The sequence below is a fragment of the Pomacea canaliculata genome, linkage group LG2, assembly GCF_003073045.1.
Source record: "Pomacea canaliculata isolate SZHN2017 linkage group LG2, ASM307304v1, whole genome shotgun sequence".
Taxonomy (NCBI): Eukaryota; Metazoa; Mollusca; class Gastropoda; order Architaenioglossa; family Ampullariidae; genus Pomacea; species Pomacea canaliculata.
Genome location: NC_037591.1, coordinates 29,181,960 through 29,203,935, shown reverse-complemented (window position 1 = coordinate 29,203,935; position 21,976 = coordinate 29,181,960). Strand labels below are relative to the sequence as shown.

Here is a 21,976-nt window from a genome sequence, read left to right as displayed (position 1 = left end):
CACGAGCAGCTAAATAAAGTTGCTGGATACAGAGCTGGGCACAAACAAAGTTTTATCAGGGAAAAGTCTGAGTGGGTTACATGTAGTAGAGATACAGTGACTGTATGAGTGTCGATTTGTTATTCAAGGTGAAGCAGTTGGTTGAACTCTGTAATAATTTCCACATGTTCGACTATTTTACACCCAACATCAGCTGTTACGAGCCATCGAGTACGTCCACGATAGAATGTCAGAGGTACTTGTGATGTTAGCAGACAATAACATTGTAACAGTTGCCACAATTGACCATTCCCTAGAAAAGCTTCAGGATGTCAAGCCATGAGTAAAATACCAGAAAGAAAAAAATAACGGTGAAAATGCCTAACTTGATCTGTAATTACAATGCGCAGATGGGCGGTGTGGACCATCAGGACTGGCTTGTTTCAAAAGTTCATCGTTTCTATTCGTGGAGAGAAATGGTACTGATCCCTGGTTACTCGCTGCTTTGATATGACAGTAGTGAATGCATACATTGTGCATATAATTATCCACAGGCGAAAGTCAGTGTCACTCAAAGATTTCCAATTTCCACAGTTTATTTGAATAAAACTATCCAATGCGAGTATGCAGGAAGGCCCGAGGCACCCAGATTACCAACAGGGGCTAACATAGTCCGACACGTCGGTGTAGGACACTAATCAAATGCAGAGAAAAAAAGCAACAATAAAAAAATGTCAAAGCAAGCCCAAAACACATTGTGAGAAATACAATACAACCCTTTACCACACGTACTTTGAACCATATAATAATACATGGTGTTATCATTGGGGCTATGATTTCCCTTTTGCTAGGTCCTTTTATGTAAGGTTATAATATATGTTCTCATATTGTGAGATATTAAATGTGTTCTCATATTGTGCTAAGTGGTTCTTTTCTCACAAGTCATCCCGGTGTCATTTAAAGTACAGACTATATATACAACCAAAATTTAAAAAAAACATTTTTTTGTGTTCAAACTCCAGATAGCACAACTTGTACACCAGAAACAAAACTACTCAACACTATTTGGGAGATGAAAAGTATATTTGCGGAAATGTGTGGTATAGTACATGGTTCATTGGTTTATTTAGTATGAAAGTGCTTCCACTTCAAAGTGATTTTGGACGGGAATCTTTTATAAAGACTTGATGGTGCTTAGACTGGAGATAATTAGGCATCTGTGTAGACATGGACAACATTTTCTGCAATATATACTTTGTGAATGTGACGAAGTAGCTGCATTTATTGCTCCACAGTATGCAGACAGGCATGGCAGAATATTCTTAAGACGGTTTAGAAATGAATATGTTGTTATAATTTCGCATTACTTATATGAGAGACACCGTACAGCATTGCCTCTATCCAGTCATTTTATTTATTTATTGCTATGTTTCCGAATTTGTTTTAAGTTTTGTGCATTTTATCATTAAAATATTAGCCTGTAAGTTCTCTAAGGAACTCGCTTAAAAACAGAAGGCTGCCCGCTCAGTAGACGAGCCTTATATGGAATGTACCAAAGAAAATAGGGTTTGTTCGATAATTCCTTTGCTGAGGAGAAGCAGATGAGATGAACACTACATTATTATGATGACCATGAGTCATACGCCTGAAGAGGCAGACATTACCGGCAGTCACTGAGGCTTGCAAGGACCGGAAGTATGTTGCAGAGTATAATTTATTTATTTACTCTCCATTCTTTCCTGCGTTTTCGAAAACCAAACATAATAGCTGGTACATTAATATTTTTGCATCCAATCCCTTGCAATTAGTACCAGTCCACTTTTGCAGTTACTCTACATTCGCACCGACAGCCTCTCAGGGTACACAACTTGATTGTTGTCCAGAGTGACTCCCCCTGCCGAAACGTCAGCCTCCCTGGAAGCAGCAGGCACGTGGTGGAGATTCTGTTTATCGTCGCCTGTCTTGTTCTTGCCAATTACAAGCTCAGCGGCAGGAGGAGCAGCCCAGGTCTGCAGCTCACCGTCCGCCAGAAGGCCGTACAAGATGGCCCCCAGAATGGCCATGGCCGAGCACACGAAAAAAACGTGGCGCCACTCCTCGGCGGTCCTCTGTGAACAAAGAAAAAAAAGTTCAGTTAGAAAGGGATACAAGGACATAATGAAAAGAATGAGAAATTTGGAGATATGATAGAAAGAAAAATGAAAGAATAGCGAAAAGAATGAAAGATTTTGAGATTTGTATGTTACAGACAACTGATAACCTAGACAAGAAATAGCAATGAAAGAAAGAAGAAAACAAGACAAAGAGAAAAAACTAAAATTTAATAGCAGCAAGATAAAAAAAGTTAACGTGTGCAGAGGACTTAAAACATTGTAGAAGAGTATGCTGATGAACATATCTCACCTGGTTGTAACAAGGGTTTATTTTTATGCATGATCTTTTGTTTTCCATCAGGCAGAGGACGCCGGCGACCTTGTTTTGTCTTTCTTCCCCCTTCCCCTTTGTTGTATACCGCATACCAATGACCCCCATTTCAACAACCCTGACCCTCCCACTCTCATATCTCCTGACTTTATTTTTATTATTTTTTTTTTTTGGAAGGTATGAGTTTTTAACTCGGGCAGGGAAAGGAGGACGCACTCATCCCCGTCCCACACACAAGTACACATTCACACAGTCACACACGCACGCGTCACACAGATTCATCGTGGCCCTGACCTCATTTTGGGAGGGAAGGGGTGCTTTAGCCTTGAACTCATTTAATGAGACCCACCGGCAATGACCAACACAGCTGGGTGCGGTCACGTGACAGACAGGACTGAGGCGTACAAGTATGGTATTTGATAGACGGTTAATTGCCAGCAGTGCAATTATATTTAATAGTTACAACTGACAATTTTACCATTAAAATGTAATAATATGACATTATAAAAATGTCATAAATATTTACTTTTTTCTCATATAGCTGCATCCAAATTTACTACTGCGCTTCACACGTCACCCTCAATTCGTTTTTAGCTGTTACGAGCACAGACATCAAGGGTGTCCTCACACTGTTTATTGTTTTAGCATTGTGTTGGATAATGATGCGACTGATGTTGTGAAACTATGTCACGATGTTATTTGTAGACCAGACCGGTGTAGAAACCGTCCATGTTGCACAATTTGGTGCTTGATCTGTTTGAGGTTTTTACCAGCAATCAGTTGGCTTTGACAGCTGATGCTTTGGTGTAGTTGTCGCTGCTGTAGGAAGAAAATCTATGTTTTTATGGAAAGTCAAGGGTGGGTGTGGGGATGAAGTTCACTCGGCAAGTTTCAACAGAACAGAGATGTGTATTCATGAACAAAGTGTACTCACTGACTTTTGTAGCCAGTGTTTTTAGGAAATGAAAAGGAGTAGAAACTAGTTCTAAGGTCAAACAGAACATTTAGCAACAGCTCACTGTGTCCTGATTTGTTTTTTGTTTACCGAAGATTGCATCTTTCCTCTTGAAATTCAACTCATGCAGACAACGCTGTTTCTTAGAGATAAGATGACTTTGGCACTTCCTGATTTCTTGACAAATCCAGGTGTGATTGAAAGAAAAAAGTGAATACAATATTTCTCGTGTCTTTTCGTCATGAAATACCTCGGGAACATGTTTGTGTGATACTGTAGGCTCTATTTCTGGAGATTTTCGCTGAGCTCTCGGGTTAGCCGTTATGGAGATACTTTCGTATGGCCCGCACATTGTGTTATAAATATGAAATGGGTCTTTGAGCTGAAAAATGTCCATATATCTACTATAGATAGTTGTCGAGTGTGTGTGTGTGTGTGTGTGTGTGAGAGAGAGAGAATTTTCACTTTGGTAGGACAAAATTCCTGTATCACATTCGTCCTCCACCATTCTACAAAGGAACCAATTAAAACCCTCGACTAAACTTGAAATACTCTGTTGTGATTTGTTGTGCAACGGGCCCACCCCTGTGTAACCACGTAAGGGACAGGTGTATGTTACAACTGATAACCTAGACAAATGTACAAATAGAATCAGAGACTGACAAAAATGTAGTTAGAAGTAATTTGGAAATTAATAAACTTACACTGAACTCTTATGTAGATATGCTCGGCAATTTGTACGCTGAAGGAGAAAAACGACTAAAAGGTTTGTATCCGGTATCTCAAACAGGTCTGTTATTTTATTTCCATTTGTACTTACATTAGGGGTGAGTGCCCCGGCTATTACAGGCGCAATCATTCCTGGCACAGTGGCTACGGTGTTGGTGATACCATATAATACCCCAGCATGCCTGTTTGTAGATTAAAACATTGCATAAAAAGAATTAATAATTGTTGTTCTAATGACAAGAACGTTGCCACAGATGTCAACACGTTTTTTATGTCTAAGACAGAAAGCTTATACCGGGTATCAATAAACTGATCACGTCTGAAGCATGAAGGGATATATATGAGTCTTCATACACACCTGGGTGCGAGGTCGATGTGATTGACGGTGTACCCTGCGCGGTTGAGACCCAGGAAGAATGTACACATGCACAGCATCATCACCGCCAGGGGGCGCTGAGTGCAAGTCATGAAGCCTGCGGATGCAGTGCACACAGCTGATCCAACGAACGCTGCAACAAATGCGCTTCGTGTAATGTTTTCATCCACACATTTTCTCTTTAGGAAGAAAAAAGCAGAAAAAAAGAAGCGATTAAAAACTGCTCTTGGGAAAAGTATGAGGAGAAAATAAGGCAGAGAACATCGCCATTGCCAACCTTGTCGATAACGTTGACATGAGGAGACATGGAGGTGATAAGAGTGTACTTAAAGTAGTAACATAAGTAGTGTCGAGGATAATACAAAGTTGTGGTTGTCTTTGTTTGCGTGTTTTTCGTTTGCAGTACTTTTCTCATTGTAACATTCTCTTTGACAAGTTCTATGGTGTCACCAATAGACTTTGCGATCCCCATTTCCCAACCTACAAAGTATCTGGAAGAGTTTCCTGATGTTCTTGGTGCTGAGAACACCCCTCTCTCTCAACCTGTCAGCCACCTGCCCCACCACGACCGATGAGACTGCCTGACACAGGTAGGGAATGGCTGACAAACCGCCATTCTAAGAAAAACGTACAAACAACATCCATTACAATATCATTACCATGTTAAAGACGAGTTACAGTAAAGAAAATGAAACAGAGGAGACATAAAATATTCTCCTTTTCTAAAAGAGTAATTAATGTCGTAAAAACTATCTCCAGTCTAAGGTAAAAAGACTCTCTCTAGTCAATCTCTCATCTCTAACCCCAGGCTAAAAATTCATTAGTTACCTTATTAATGTCGAACTTCAGGACCTCTTTCATGAACATTGGAAGTGATGTCAACAAAGTGTAGTTGGTGTAGTTGTTTAGCATGTGCGCTGCGATACACCCCCAGATGGGTCCTGACTTCAGTATGGACAGCCACGGAGTCGGTAACTTTTCCTTGGAACACAAATGGGAATTAGCAGAGGATATAGAGATGCAAAATTGCTTCTCTACTTCACTTCTTGAACTGTAATTTTCGCCTCTCAAGAGTATAACCCTGACTTGTTTCTACTTTTAATATCTTTTAGTTACATTTTCATCGTCTTTTGTACAACTTTTACATTTAGATAATTGACTTAAACCACATTTAACTGTCTTTGTAAGATGAAGAAATATAATTCCGGTCCCTGCTTTCGGGAACTGAAAGTGTCCCTGATTGTATTATCACACCATCCCGGTACATGACATTAGTCTCCAGAGGTCTTTGCTGGTGTCTTGCAATACTCAGAATTATGTTCGTGAACTTTTCGATAATTTTATTTTATTTTACTTTTTTTGTCTTTCTTCCTGTTCGCGACCAAGTTACAATGACACAGATTCCCTTGCCAGATCAGATATAGAAGACAATATTGTATGTCTACATTCAGCCTAACTCGATAATTTAGTGGACCAATGAGATTGCACGATTCTCAGAGGTGTTCATGAAGGTCCGTCCAGCGACCTTTGACTTATGTGACTTTAAAAACGACACTCACCTTGGTCTCTGGGGTTTCCTGAATGGAGTTTAGTATGTAGTTTTTTTCAGCCTCACTGATTCGCTTGTGTTTGGCAGGCGTGTCGGCCGTTACTGCAAACCACACCATCACTAACAGCAGGTTGCCTGCCCCTAAAGTGGATTAAAAAAAACGTGAAACTAATTCACTTTTGATAGAGCTACATGAAAAGTTATTGGCTGTATCTGGTTTCTTGTTACAATAGTGTTTGTGTTATTGTCTGTCTGTTTGTAATCTACGTGAAAAATTATTATTTTAACCAATGGCATAATTTTTTAGAGTAAATACCAAAGACGACCTTTACTAATGTTTATTAAGAGCTGAAACTACAATACAAAGGTTCATTTTTGCTCTTGCCACTACATGTACTACCAGAGAGATAGAAGATGGACGCCCAGCCGTTGTCGAATCCGTAGACACAAAGGACAGCGGACAGAGGGAAAGTTAAAACATTGCCGATTGCTGTTCCTGATGGAAACAAAGAACCAGTCAAATCTGACTTTTTAAACACACCGTCGGCTTGAGTGTCGCAAAATATTTTTCACCTTTTTAACAATTTAATCATCTATGGACAGGAATTCTGTTTCACTTTTAATCTTAAGCTGCTGATCTGCGGAAAACAGTCGATGGAAACAAAGAAAACAAAAAAAACAACTTTAACTACAAATTAAAACATGATCTAGCTCTCACTCCCCTTCCTCCAAAAATAAAGGGGAAACGACTAATAAAAGGAGAGTTGGTTAATCTGCACAATGTTGGACTCTCTGATGAAATACTCAAATATTAGAGAGCAAGGACAAGTAAAATGTATGTTGCATAAATCTACTTATGTATTCAGTCCATTTATCTGGGGAGCATGGTTTACTTTAATAGGCAGAGTGGTATGAGGAGACAAGTCAATGGAACCTTTACCAGCAAAACTGAAGGCAACAAGTTTGCTTCGCTCCAGAGTTGGAGCCCATCGGCCCATCATGGAATGTAAGCATGGAATAGTTACACCCTGAAAGACACCAGGACACCTGGTAAAGTAAGCACTCAAGAAAGAAGTCAATATTTTCCTAATTAACTACCACTTCCTTTACCTTGACATATTTTCGTTACCACCAACGTAGACAAAAAATTACAAGTCATCCGGTTTTTGTACTAAGGTCTATTTGTTTTATCTTTTGTTTATTATTCAAAGCTGGAGGGTGAATACAAAAATTTGTATACTTGTTTTTTTGTGCTGACTTCAAGACAACGGATATTTGTTATGTATACCGTATTCGTGACTAATGTGAATAGGACTGACTTAGAAAAGGTAAAGCACAGATGAAAACTGGTGTAAAGGGAACTAAATCCTAAAACTGGTTAAGCATTTTTAATTCACGTATTCAAAGCAGGTGCACATTACCGCTGCAAGGCCCAGGATAAATCGGAGGAAATAAATAATGTAAACATTAGCACGTGCAGCGAGGGGCACGGCCAGGGTACTGAGGGCACACACGGCCTGACAAATCCCCAACACTCGTCGTCCTCCGTAGCGACCGGCCAGCCAGCCGCCCGGAATTTGCGTGAAAATGTACCTAGGAAAGAAATACAAACAGTAAACTGTACTCAGATCTGCTGCATTTCTCAGGAAAGGCGTGACCAAACCCACGAACACACAATCCAAACTCGTCCAACCTTCCCAGTTTATTCTCAAAGTGACCTACCCGTAGAAATACATGGACAGCAGGCGAGACTGCGTTCCTTTATCCCAGTCAAACTCACCATCCTGAAACAAAGGATTCACTTCTTAATATTGTAGCGGCGACAAAATGATTTGGTAAATATGTCCAAGGATTCCAATTTGGGTGGGGGCGTTAGTGATTTCCTTCTTCTTACCGACATCAAGATGCGTGGGTGGTCGAGAGGACAGAAAAAAGGGAAGGAAACAATGGAAGGAAAAAAGAATGTAAAGATATCAAGAGCAGACGAATGAAAAAAATAAATAAAAAGAGAAGAAAAAGGAAAGGAAAAAAGGATAAGGAAAATAAATAGTTCAATAACAGAGACGATCACTCACATACATGGAAGCTGCACCATCTCCTGTTCTAAGAACACAGTTCTCCTCGTCATCCGCTGTCACGAGGATGTCTTGGCTTGTGTCCCTTCCTCGTCCGTCCTCGGTCATCTTACCTGCGCTCATGACGTAATCAGTGGCAGGTGAAGTCAAACTCTGAGTAACGATGACAGCTCCAGTCGAGAAGGGAGGCTGCTCGCTGCCATTGATGCTCAGACCGGAAGTGCCGTTGGCATCTGGAGCGCGGACCATGCAGATGATGGCCACACTAAGATTGACGCGAACGACGTACAGGAAGAAGAGACTGAAGAAGGACAGGATGCTCAGGTTCCACCTTTGGGAGCAAAGGGCCGGCGCTACAATAAAAACAGAATAAATCATACAGGTCGCCAATCAATCACATCTAGCCTTTTCGTATAAATTCTTTTTTGAAGTATAAGACAAAAGCTAAGGTCAACCTAGCCACTCAACAACACTTTGGTCGACTTAGCCACTCACGTTTTGGAGGATCGGCTGCTGAAGACACTGCAATGGCCATCCCGGGACTTGCAGACAGCTTGGTACTCAGGACCAGTGAAGGGTGCTCCTTGTACAGTTATGGTAAGAGTACAGGATGTAACAACTTCACTCACTGACCTTCATCTTTGTCAGGCGTGGTTAGCCATGATGTCGGCTGCTTACGTATGACGCCTTACTTTTTTTTTTATCTCACCCTCCTTATCCTTTTATTTGTAAAAAAAAAAATCTTCCCTTGCTATATTGCTTGTCACAATATCTAGGTCAGGATAACCTAAATGTTTTGTACTTTTTTCTTCTGTTCTCATGTCTACCAGATTATGTACACTTCCATTCTAATTTTGTGTATTTATGGATGTGTGTCTGTGTACGTCCACGTGTCTGAGGACGTGCGTACGCTTGACAAATCAGCCACAAACTTTTTTATTTCATCTGTTTATACATGTGACAGAAAATTATGAAATATTCATGCTCACCCACTGTGCGGGCAGACACGGCCCTGACATGAATTTCCCCATTCACGCAACATAAACATGTTTTCTTCGGATCAACTTCTTACACAGCCTTTGAGGGGTTGGTCTTGCACTACAATGGACTCCCCCCTGTAAATTTTGGCTGCTGCGATTATTTAACCGTTATTTGTGGGTTTCTTGTCCCTGACATACAGACTTCGTGCTTTTTGCTGGCAGACCGTGACTAAACACCAGCTGCGCCTCCTTGTGACAGGTGGGTGGGGGATATGTTACACCTACAAATAATCTTCCTCCTGTCGACATCTGTGGGAACTGTATGACAACAGACGACACGTCATTTAACTTTCATCTCACCTTGTATCGTCTTGTCACACGTTAACGTGTGACGCAAGCAAACATACAGCACGCGCACGACGGATTGGTTCTCAGTCGACTCCGAATAATTTCATGTTTATAAAATAATTATTACAATTACATCCTCTACTCACGCCAATCTTTTTCTTTTTCCCTCTTCTCTTTTATTCTTTCTTTGTTGAGTCTGTTTTATTCTATTTACATTTTAATTACCTTTTAAAGTTTTAAGGGGCGCATTTTTTATTTATTATTATTATTATTATTATTATCATCATCATTATTATTATTATTATTATTATTATGGTAAAGCTTAGTAAAGGGTAGTGTTTACCACAACCTGCATAGATTGTCAGTTTCTCTTCTCGTGATGTGTACACGCGTGTCTTCAAATATCATCATGCACAGATATCAAGGTTATGAGTGAATGCATTTGCGTTGTCATGGTTACAGCCAATGGGAGACCTGGGACCTACTTTTTTAGTCTGAGGTCAAACGTGAGGTCATGAGTTTGACATCGTTTGGAACATGGTGACAGTTGTTGACATGAAAAGCAGTGTGTCGATATTTCACCTCACTGAGCTTTACACAGGCATGATAAAACATTGCTCCCTAATAGGCCTTTAACTCGCCCTTATCACGTGCTAGAATGTTTTTATTTTTAATTTGAGGACCAGTGTCCAGTAAAAAAGCCATTTTGTGACACTTTATCCAGCTGAAGTAAAGATGATTCTTACAGGTCTGTCACAACAGCTCGCACCACACGCGAGTTTCGCTTTAATGCACATGACAACACCGAACTAAGAACAAAAGCAAACGGCTTCTAAAACATCATTCTTTACCAAGTGTCCTGCGTCCCGAGGCAGGTAATTTATAGGGCTAGCGATCATCGACCCTCCATCTACTCAAGTTTCCATTTCATTTGTAGTCCTGTGGTGTCCGGTTACACGCCGGTACTACCCGTAGCACTCCTGCAGCACGCGCAAGGGACGTGGAGGAGGACAGCGACTACCTGGCACGTGCAGACAGGTGTGCGTGCCCGCCTTACCTGCCCTTGCTGACCGCGGCTGAATGTGTGCACGTTCTCACGTGCCCCCTGTCAAGTGTGCACACCAATCATTGGAATTAAAAACTGTTTTGTCCCTAAAAATGCCGGCACACTCCTTGTGCTCACTGCCGACTGTTTGATATTCATTTCACGAGCTGACATTTGGAGCCCGCGGCGATCGATGCCCTGATTGCGCTGCTGAGCCATCGATGTATCTGAGGCTTGTCACTAAAAACATTTACAATTTTCTTTGAGACAATTTTTTTATACAACTTTAGGAAGACCACAATTGTCTAAGTACTTTCTTTTTGCGTGCTTAGCCAACTAAACAATTACCTGTTTACCAAAATGTTTAGGTGCTACTTTTTTTTAAAATCAGACCACAACTTTCGCTAAAATCCACTCCATGTTTTCTTCACTTAATTTAGTTTTAAAAAGAGTTTTCTCTAGTTTCACTTTCTAATCACTTTCTACAAACAGTCTTTGCATACATTTTTTGTGGGTTTTCTTTTCGTTTAGCAGGGTAGTCTAATCTTCGGTACTAGCGGGTGGAAATGGGATATGAAGCAGCTGACAGGTGTGTCTTCTCTGCTAGACTCATCAGGGGTTGGGATAAATAGGAAAATAGAAATGTCATTGACAATACATATGTAGGCTGCAGTTATTTTTATTTTTCAGTGAAACCTTACTAACTAGAACAGTCAGAGAGTGAAACACCATTAACAGTCCACTTAATGTTTAATTCTCTCTCTCTTAACATAAACTGTTGTTGGCCCCAGAACTTAGTTGTACTTACACAGTTGTGTTGTACTTACACAGTTTTTCTTCTTCTTTTGTATGATATAGACAAGTTGATGCCGTTGGTATGTTTACTTTATCGTGCGAGACCCAGAAAAGTATTTTGGATGCAAATGGTGTATACACCGACTTTCATTCTACTGCCTGGCTAGCTTTATTCATTTTCAGGGATTCAGAACTTCCTTTATTTTGATTTCATTTGTAGCTTGTCCTGGGTTGTGCATCCTTCTCTACTGTATTATGGCCCATAACACTCGGGCGCACAGCTCTCATGTTTACAGCTCCCCATTCGAAAAATCTGTGACACCTTCCGTACTTTTTAACGTATGGCGAATCGCGAAGGAAATTGGATCCAACGGTTCGCGCATGGACGGTTTGGCTTGACATCTCGTCAAGGAAATAGAATGCAAGGCCTTTAGATGTAAAAACAACACAGACGATGGAGATAAACGACCCACACTTTTATCAGAAAATTGCGGAGGTTCAGCATACAGTAAGTAAGAATCGGTGGAGCGGTTGCTGAATCAATTTAAAAGACATTGTCGAATGTTTTGTTTGGAACTGCAGTCAAGGCGGCTTTAATCTGGCGAACCTTAGAAAGCTGTAAATTAAGTGATGCTTCGACATTTAAATGCTGGAATTGGTTTCGGCAAAAGAAAAAAGCACCTGTAATCAATATAGCCACCACCAGCTCTGCTACTACCAACACTGATACCAATACCGGCATGACTACTACCACCAATATTACTGTCACCGCCTTACCACCCCGACTACCATTACTACTACCACCACAACTGTCATCACCAGCATTACCACCACCACTGCCTCTACCTGTCATGATTACGTTGACGGCCTGAAGAGGAAAACAATGCAAGTCTGCTCATTGAAAATGATTTTATTTCAGCGCCCATCTGTCCATCGCCAACTACGACAACATTATTCTATTCCTCTGGCAGTCCGTCCAGCTAAAGACTGAGGCACGTCCACCAGACGCAGTAGAACTTCTGTGACAATATACCTCGGGTATCGCTTGTCTCTCCTTTCTGTTGAGGCAGTCTCGTGCTCGGACTTGAGACTATTGTGGTGATGCCTGTCACGTGACCCGTGCCTGTCGTCATTGAGCTCACAAGCACGTGCACCTTGCCAAGACAGGTGTGCATGGGTCTGTCTCTGTTTCCATGGCTGCCCATCTCCACAAACCCTAGCTGCCTTTTTAAAACTCGGCCGCTCTGACACCAACTTTATAAACTTTTACCATGACCAAATTCTTACTGTAGTGTTATCGTTCGATGAACAACAAGCCTCTGAAACGATGCTCTGTAGATGACAGAGAGTTGTTTTCCAATCGCTTTATTGCATTAGCCTTGCTCTTAGCCGTTGTTTTGTTTTGTTGAAATGTTCCTTGGCAACCCTTCAATAAAAACCAAACGCCACCATTTGAAATCTGATTTTTCCTCGTTTCTCATTTGAATATTTGTAATCTTCCCCAATATTTTAGTCGTGACAGTGTAGTTAGCTCCTCTGCCGTAAACTCGTAGTTGATTTATGGAATGTGCACTGTAGTTATAATGCCTAACAATTGTTTTCTCTGATGATGATGATGATGATGATGATGATGATGATGATGATGATGATGATGATGATGATGATGATGATGATGATGATGATGATGATGATGATGAAGAAAATGATGAGGATGATGATGGATTTTGCGATGTCATAAAGTGAACTTGTAGTGTCAAACTGTGTGAAAAACATAAACGTTAATGAGCGGAAAAACCACAAAAGGCAATAACAACCAAATTAAATAATAGATAAGGGGTTTTCATAGTAAAACAAAAGACAGATAATAACGTAATGCAACGATCGCATGTCTGCTGTGCATTGTGAGATGAGTTATTCTTATGTCATTGCCTACATAAAAATAACATAAAGCAGTTTTAAAGACAATCCAGTTCAGTGGCAACTCAACAACCTGTCGTAATACATTTTTTAATCTATTAAATTGTTCTCTTATTTTGTCGCTTTCTCATTACTTTTATTCGTTATCAATAATTGATCTACTTATTCATTCGTTCATTAATTCGTACGATTATTTTTTTTTTCTTCTTTTCTTTCGCTATGAAGATCCATGACATTTTATTTCATCCCTCATAAAAGTCAAAATATATTTGCATCATTTCGGCATTGAACATTTCCACTGAATATCTCGTCTAATATGTAATTATCCAAAACATTGCATTCATTTCCCCCCAACATCGCCCTTTACCGTTAAACTGGTTAGGTCTGGATGTTCTCAACATGCACCCGCCCCCCAAACCTCCCAAAGACAAGTCCTTGTGTCCAGCCACACGGTGTAGTTACTGGTCCATCAACTCCAACGATCGCTGGTTATCTTTCATTGTTTTTGCTTGTCCGCCGCACACACCACAGAAAGCTGAGGTATAGCAGGGTGTTGCATTTGAATATCTGAGTGTCTCGACTTGCGTGAGTATTTTTCTGTTTTGACACAAAAGCGATTTAAGGCGGGTTGTGCGGCACGTCGCCGCGCGGCAGGTCTGTATTTATGCGCGCAATGAGTTCCTTGCCGCACGTTCCCCCACACCGCGCCGCGCTCGGACTGCGGTCAACTGCATGTTGTAGTCGTCTTGTGGAGAAAACATCTCCACCCACATGTCAGAATCGATCAGCGGAGAGATAAAAAGATTAGGTTTTGTTTTTCCTTCCCAGGCCTTTATGCTTCTGGATCTTTAGATTCGTAGCTTGCTTAATGGTCATGGATGAGAAATGTATGCATATTGTTTCTTTCTTCCCCTCTGTCTTTTCTTGTAGAGTACACGCATTTATGCGTGAAAACACACACACACACACACACACACACACACACACACACACACACACACACACACACACACACACACACACACACACACACACACACACACACACATACGCGCACACACACACAAACGCATATACATACACAAGTATAATGAAGTAGCACAGATACGTTTTAGAACACATGCACGTAATGATTGATACAGAATATGCCATCAAAATTCTCGTATTTCTAAACTACTTTTTTAAAATCTCTACTTGATTGCTCATGTTGCTGTTAGAGCCTATTTCATTTATCTTTCTCTATGCTTCCACAGGTGACTCCGTCAATCCATCCTTCCGTCTTCCAGCCTATATTTCTTTATTTCATTTGTCTCTTTTTATTTTATTTACTATTTTTTTTTTATTTGTGTTTTTTCTTTTTTCTGTTCGTTCGTTCGTTTCTTTCTTCTTTCTACTCGTGCCCGGCGTCATTTTTGTTCTGAAATCTTTACATTTTTTTCGCCGTCTGTTTTGATTTGCTCATTCAATGTCTGTTCAATGAAACTTCATTTCATCATTTCTTTGCTGGTGGATGCTACAAATGTTGGTATTTGCATAATGTGGAGTATTTGGGTTTAAATCAGCTGCTCGCTTTCGGCTTGAGACAGCACTTTTCTTTTTTTGGCGGGAGGAGGTCGGGAAGCTGTCATGTCTCATCAATTCAGCTGAAAACTATACAATATCCAATAGCACATGCAAACGAAACACATGGCTCACCCATTACCCGAAAAACCCTATTTTGATGCCAGAGATTTTCATGAACCTCAAAAGATCAAAAGACTAAAGATCAGACCGTTGGAGCTTCGGAAATTTTTTTTCCTCTCGCACTTGTGTTGATTTCTGTTACTCATGTCCAGTGAAAAAGCAGTACTTCAGATATAGTAACTAGTCGAAATTGTGTGTGTGTGTGTGTGTGTTTTTTTGTTTTTTTTCATGGACCTTTTTTAATTTTTTCCTGGACACACACACACTCTTCGAAATCACACCAACACACATGTTAACCATGGAAGATTGTGTATACAGACCCGGTCTTACCATCAGGTCAACAGCAGAACCTTTCTTCCACATTTGTCCTGACAGGTCGCCGGCAGCCAACAAGAAGCACACGTGTCTGTCCCATCATGCACTCCTGTGTCCTTTCTATCTAGAGGCTCCTACTTGTCCCATTAAAATTTACATTATTATTCCTATTTACTTAATATACATTTACGTTGATATGAAAAAGCTTATAGATTTCCTACATGGACTGAGGTCTGCCATTGCCTTGGCGGACCGGATGTTCTCCTGGTTTAGGGTTTGTGTCAGAGTTTTGGTATCCAGGCTTTTATTTTGAACAAAATGCCAGGACAGGACAAAGAGATCGAAGTCAAAGTTTGTTAACTGACAACCGCGTGTTCACGCATGCGTGGAGCAGGTTTAAAAATCATAATTGCGGAAAGTTGTCTGTTTTTGTCCTCAACCGCATGAACTGCGGAACTGTCCCATAATACTCAGTCGTCTGATCTTTGAGTGCAGTGCTTATGTACGGAAAGGGAGTGAGTCCAGGTGATTACAATCATAGCTACTGATCTCCAGCACCTGGAGGAAACTGAAGACCTGTAATAGCCACGGGTGCTAATTATGCCTGTACCTACTAGGATGTATAATTTATTGTGTACTAACACAATTGTGTACTTATCACCTATCATCATCGTCATCGTGGTCGTAGTCGTTAGAAAAAAAAAGAATGTGAAAAAATTTCGCAAAGGAACGCATCACACGATTTTTTTTAATCAGTCTGTAGATACACGCACATACACACACAACTAACTCGCCCCCTACAACTCCCACGAAATTTCCAATTGATGATCACATCACCAAAAAGGGAGTGAAGACAAAGGAGGCTCAACAAGACAAGACGTCTGGAAGTGAGGGAGAGAACTCACTAGAGAGCCTTGAAAGATGGCTTCTCTTACAACCACGTATCTGATGACACGGTCGGCCAGGGACAAGACAAAAAAACCTACATTCGTTTGTATTCCATCCCACTTATTTTTTGCTTGTCTCGTGCGTCTCAAAACGTGACCAATCCATCCCGTGTGAAGCGGCGCGCGGAGTTGGTGAAAGGTGAACGCCACTTGTATTCCCTCTTGGCCAATCAGTTGCTTTCTCGATGGAGAGGTTCCTTAGTATCCATCTTTAAATCGATAATTGAGGTTCGCGAAATTTGACATTCGATCTCAACCGGAAAATCTTAAAGTTCACACTATCCATCGTCGTCCACGAAAAGAATTCGTTTAATCTTTGTTTTTTTAAACAATTTCGCATGCAAACAATGTTCAGATGCCAATAGTTTAAGTGATTTTATTAGATATCACTATTATCTCCAAACCAACCAGCTCATTTGTAGGCCATCCATTGCATCGATGAACAGATTCCAAGCTGCTGGTGGACAATGCACACGGTTTTCATAATTCAGGTATTTTGCCTAAAAATTAACATGAGGCTGCACGGTATATGTTGATAGAACAATGTCAAACAATTTGAAGAGACACACATTTTCTGCTTCCTTCTATAATTTTCTGTCCATTTTAACTGGTACTCCGAGGTCTCAAACTTTCACCTACCGAAGTGTATCTATATAATCGTTTCGTAAAGTTTCCTGCAAACATTCATTCCCGTTGCATATATTTACGATCTGTAACCTGTCCACGACGATTATAGCAAACATACATTTGCTGTTAAAACAAAGAAAATTTTAGAGCATCAGAGTACATGTATTGTTCTCATTGTCTACCTTTTTTTCAGAGTAGACAGCAAAATCCTAAGACTTTAACCAAAATCGTGTAACTAATTTTAAACACAATGTTTTAGGCCGTCAGGTAAACAAGAAAACAAGTCACTTTTTCTATATTGTATCCTGTGTGTTTGTGTCCAGACATTCACTGTACATCACGGCATACGGCCAATGAAGAATCATATCAAACTTTACATGCTTTCAAACAAAAACAAAACAACTGTTTGTGCTCCTTTTCTTGTTAAAAAAAAGTTTGTATCATTGGTGCATATCAGGCATTGCACACTCTCTTCCGCCACAATGAGAAAACGATTAAAGCTGGAACACTAAATGATTGCCTCTCATTTTTATTTTGAGACAGGGTTGGCTTTTTAAATGTGAATTGAGGGGGAAGCAAGTGAACGAGGATGTAAAATAAAGTGCATGGATTTTGTTGTTTTTGTTTTTGCTAGTCGTTTAGTCATTGCATGTTGTTTTTTTTTTTTTTGGGGGGGGGAAGGGAGGGAGGGTAGGAAAAGTAAAGAACAAAAATAAAAAGGGTTAAAAACATTACAAAAGTATGAGTGTGCAAGTTATTTCGCCCCCATCCCATCACACACAAGCCATGAACACGTACCTACATGCAAATATAGAGGCCAGCATATACATCAAATGACCTCTCATCTATCTCTCCTATTAAAATTTCAATTTAATATTTTTTCCTTCTGGTGCTACAGCCTCTTGTTTTTTTCAGCCAACTTTGTCTTTCAGAACTGGTTGCGTCTTCTGGTGAGAGGAAGAGAAACGAAACCCACGAGAGTCCTCGGGGGACCAATTATTATTTTGTTAATTGAAGTGAATGCACACTAAAGAACGCAGATACAAGAAGTCTCGCACATTCACCGTGAGTGGACACAGATGCTCAACATCCACAACTGGCAGAGCTCTTCACAACATCCATCTCTCGTTTTGACATCCACTGCCTCCACGACTTGACTTCAACTGCGGTCATTGTCAGACACTCATCATCCCCGAGTCCCAGCTACAATCATCGTCAGATACCTTACAGTAATATGCTTCTTTTCTTCTTTTCATGTTTCATCAACGGTGCTGTCCAACTGCATGCATTGGCGGTCTCACGAAACACTCTGTTAGTACAAGAAATCGAAATGTCCTCATTGATGTTTTCTTGACAATATCCATGGTTGCAATGTGTATATAGCATCATATAAACGCGAGTGTCCTCATCCTTTGGCCATTTTATAGAGTGTGGCGATGTGTGCATGTATTTATGTGTATATATATATTGTGCGTGTGGTTCTGACATTGATAAAAATACTTATTTTTCTCACAATTTCTTGCAAAAGTACTCCCATCGTTTTGGGAAAGGTCGTAGATCGCGCAAGCAAGCCTGTACGAGAGACAGCTAGTGAGAAGAGACAGAGACCTCATGTGACAACATCTCAATGATTATCTCCCCTTCACTAGAAACGGCCGGCAGTGTTCCCCTCCCTTCCTACCTCCCCGCCTTTACTCATTCTTGGTTGTCCTCAGATCCCATACGTCATCACACAAGCAACACACATACACTACAATCGATGAGAAGAATTTCCCAGAAAGTCAAAGCAAACATCCAATCAGAAAGATTAGTGTGCGATAATAAAATAAAACAAACCCAGGATCAATCTTTTCCAGATATTTTTAGCGCAGTTAATAAATATGATTGCGCTTACTGATGTTATTGGTAACATGTTAGCAGTTACAGACAGATAGCTAACTAGCTAGAGATAGACAGATAGAGAAGCGTACGATTGTAAAAAAAGAAAAAAAAATACAACTTAACGGTCTAATAGCGCCTTTGCACAGCAACCATTAGAGGAAACTCGGGACAATGTACTCAATCACTCACTCCGCGCACAAAAATAAACACCGCTCATGCAGCCATATTTGCACTTTTCTCCGCAATACATCTGCGGAAGGGCAATTAAGCCAGCACGTGATACGGCTGCAGAAGGAAAGAGTGACAATTACCATCCGAGATCGGAAGATGCCCTCGTGTAGTATTAGGACCGAGCGTTTCAATGTACAGTCACGTGGAAGTAAAGCGACTGGCAATCAGTCAAGGTGAGACAACCACTTTCTGAACAAAGAACACGACAGACACCAGCAGCGAGCGCTACACAGAGGGCGCTTTGCTAGACAGTTGAGCCACTCCTCCCGTCTGCCATCTGCAGGCTGCTTTTATTTGCTTCTTTCTTTCTTTTTGTAGTTTTTTTGTTGTTTGTTTGTTTGTTTTTGTTGTTTGTTTGTTTTTTGTTTGTTTGTTTGTTTGTTTGTTTGTTTTGGTAGTTTTTTTCTGTAGTTTGTCGTTTATTTTTTTGTTGTTGCTTTTTTAGTTTGTTCGTTGTTTATTTTTTCTTGTCCTATCTTTATTCTTCTTACCCTTTCTCCGCCCCCACACAGTTTCCAGTGCCTGGCGCCCCGTGACGGCTGGGTGGAGCAATTTAGCATGCACCACGCCGCGTAGCACTGACATCTCAAATGATATTTTGATGTATAAGTTATTTCCCCTTCGATTATCACGTTCTGGCGTATCGAGGCTGACAATTACCAGGAAAGAGCAGGACGAAATGAGTAGAATGCAATTTACGAATCGACGAACCACTTGAGCAGTCATTAAGGTCCTCCTCGGGTTATTACGCCTCCTCCGGCGCACTTTTTTCTGGAGGCTACTTGTAATGTCCTTGTTTAGCGTTACGTTTCTATTGTAATGAGTCTACGATGCTAATCGCTGCTGCAAAACAAATTGAAGCAATGAATGCAGTTACAGATTATAATCTTTCTCGGAACGATCATTTAGAAAGTATCAAAACCGTGTTTGGCACGTACCTTAAAATTTAGGAAGCGAATCTTTTTCCTCTCTCCTTCTCTCTCTCTCTCTCTCACACACACACACATATGAACATACAAACAAATAGACAAAAATATCTTGAGTTCTGAATTTAGTGAATCGGAATCTACTTACCACAGAGGTATATAATGATAGCCACAACATTACATTTGCTTTCTGTTCCCTCTCCCAATGGTATGTACCACAGACCACAAGCAAAAGTGTTTCTTCGTTTCCGATTATTTTAAAATATCATGTGAAGAGCATTGTGCACTACTTCTCTCGTTCAAGTAGCTGCTTTGGACACGTGGCGTGTTTAAAGTAAACAGTTCATCAGTCATCGCTGGACTGAGGCTCACGGAGGAGCACACGTCGTCTGTGGCCCATGCTCCTCCCATCTCCCATCTTTGCGGCTTGTCATTAGCGGTTGGCCCGAGGCTGGACTTACTAAATCATGGGATTGGCGCCGCTTGTCCCAGCAATCAACCCACAACCATTGTCATTAAGGGGGCTGGGGGTAGTTCATGGTAGCTTGGGGGTTGGAGCATCACCGGGTGTTGAAAAACTCGGAGCTGTCTTTACGAAACCCTTCGTTGTGTGGGCTGACGTGTACAGCAGACATCCAACGAATAATTTAAATTAAAAAAAAATGCTCGAAAACAACTGTAACAAGACCTAAACTAATAATTTTACCGTATTTATTAGTTTATGAGATAATATAACTCTGTATAGCGATGGTCTGTTTGTTTATAAGTGTATTTTTCACTCAGGAGAAAATAAAACTAATACTATTACTAGCTAATCAAATTATATTTAATAATATTCGTGCTCACAAGCTCTTGCTGAGTCTGTGTGTATATATATATTTTAAATACGAGTATTAGATTAGTAGAAACTCTGTCTACTTTTCGATAAACATCAACATTTCCATAATATTCTGCATTCATATTTGTATAATTTCCTGTTCCTGAAAGATGAAGCACTTTTTTCTGCTGTCTTAGAAGAAGACATGGTTGTGCATATATAGCAGACAAGTCTCTGAAAGACATTTATTCATTTATTCTATCAGACATTCAGAGCGTGTGTTCACTCTCTATGCGCATTGTCTTTGTCCTCCACTGAGCGAGGATTTGTGTGCAAGGGTCTGCGCATGCGCGTGTTGCGTCTGTGTGAATGATGCAACGGTCGCATCCCTCCTGCCTCAGAGAAGTCATGCAAGCAGTCTCACCAATCATAACCGTTTTCATTCCTATAAAATATGACATATATGTAAAAATTGGAACGAAGATTTTCTTATTCTGGGGACTGTTTTAGTTTTTAGTGTGTGTTTGCGTGTTTTTGTGTGTGTGTGTGAGAGAGAGAGAGACCAAATCCACGTCATCATCACCACCAGAGGTAGATGCATGCTGTATTTCTTGACTGGAAACACGTTGAAGTTCCGCAAACACACCGCACATCTAACTGTTGCCTGGATGTCTATTCGTTCTAGAATTCAACTAAAATTCTAGATGTTTCGGCCCAGCGTGGCAACGAACGCTGGACCCACCCACGAAGGGTCAAGGATGAAGGCGAGGTCAAGTATCACTCAAGCAGCTCCCACAGCACCGTTGGCGAGGTTCAGTGAATGATGGCCAGCCGCCGACTCAAAGAACAAGACAGACAGCTCTGCGGGTAAGGGAGGGACGAGCGATAAAAATACAAAATAAAATAAAATCCGACTCCAGCTTTGGACGGCTTTGAACGCCACCGACACGGAAGGAATCGCTTTTTTCTGGTCTAGCAATGGGGCGGCCTGGAGTGAGTCGTGCTCACTGATTGTGCTGCCTGTGGAGAACCCGCTGCACAGGAGGTAGGGGGAGGTCCGGAGCACAAGAGACCTTGTCATCGATGAAACCGTTGGTAGCTTCATCAGCAGGATCTCAAGGGTGGGGATTGGGGAGGAACCGTGTTAGGCAAGTTCAGTTCGGTCATGTGATCCTCCCTCCTCTTCTTGATGAAAGGCGGTTGCTGTTGGTAAAGAGAAAATCTTCAATTGTTTCATCTTTGCACGAGAGTTCTTATTTTTGCCGTAACAGCTGAATGGTTGGTTAAATGTTGGAACCTCTACAGACGGATTGTCGATGTATCATTATTTCGAGTGCGGTAAATAGGGGAGAGAATTCACTTTTGAATGACAGAAAG

General features: G+C 40.9%; 1 protein-coding gene across 1 annotated transcript; it reads right to left on the bottom strand.

Annotated features, from left to right (window-relative positions):
- Nucleotides 1–1,041: 1,041 nt before the first annotated feature.
- Nucleotides 1,042–9,427, bottom strand: LOC112558369 (sialin-like). The gene is made up of 13 exons (XM_025228829.1): nt 9,077–9,427; nt 8,583–8,670; nt 8,088–8,440; nt 7,735–7,796; nt 7,434–7,605; nt 6,953–7,040; nt 6,413–6,508; nt 6,023–6,153; nt 5,292–5,444; nt 4,948–5,080; nt 4,446–4,596; nt 4,179–4,269; nt 1,042–2,087 (listed from the first exon to the last, which is right to left on the bottom strand). The coding sequence occupies exons 1-13, from the start codon at nt 9,116–9,118 to the stop codon at nt 1,812–1,814; spliced, it is 1,836 nt and encodes a 611-aa protein (XP_025084614.1). The 5' UTR covers nt 9,119–9,427; the 3' UTR covers nt 1,042–1,811.
- Between the last annotated feature and the right edge of the window lie 12,549 nt (nt 9,428–21,976).

Excerpts from the sequence above, each read along its gene's own strand:
- LOC112558369 (XM_025228829.1), bottom strand. The coding sequence starts at position 9,118 with ATGGGGAAATTCATGTCAGGGCCGTGTCTGCCCGCACAGTGG. Across the intron at positions 5,445-6,022 it reads AGGAAACCCCAGAGACCAAG|GAAAAGTTACCGACTCCGTG; the intron begins GTGAGTGTCGTT and ends TTGTGTTCCAAG. Across the intron at positions 4,270-4,445 it reads CACATCGACCTCGCACCCAG|GCATGCTGGGGTATTATATG; the intron begins GTGTGTATGAAG and ends ATCTACAAACAG.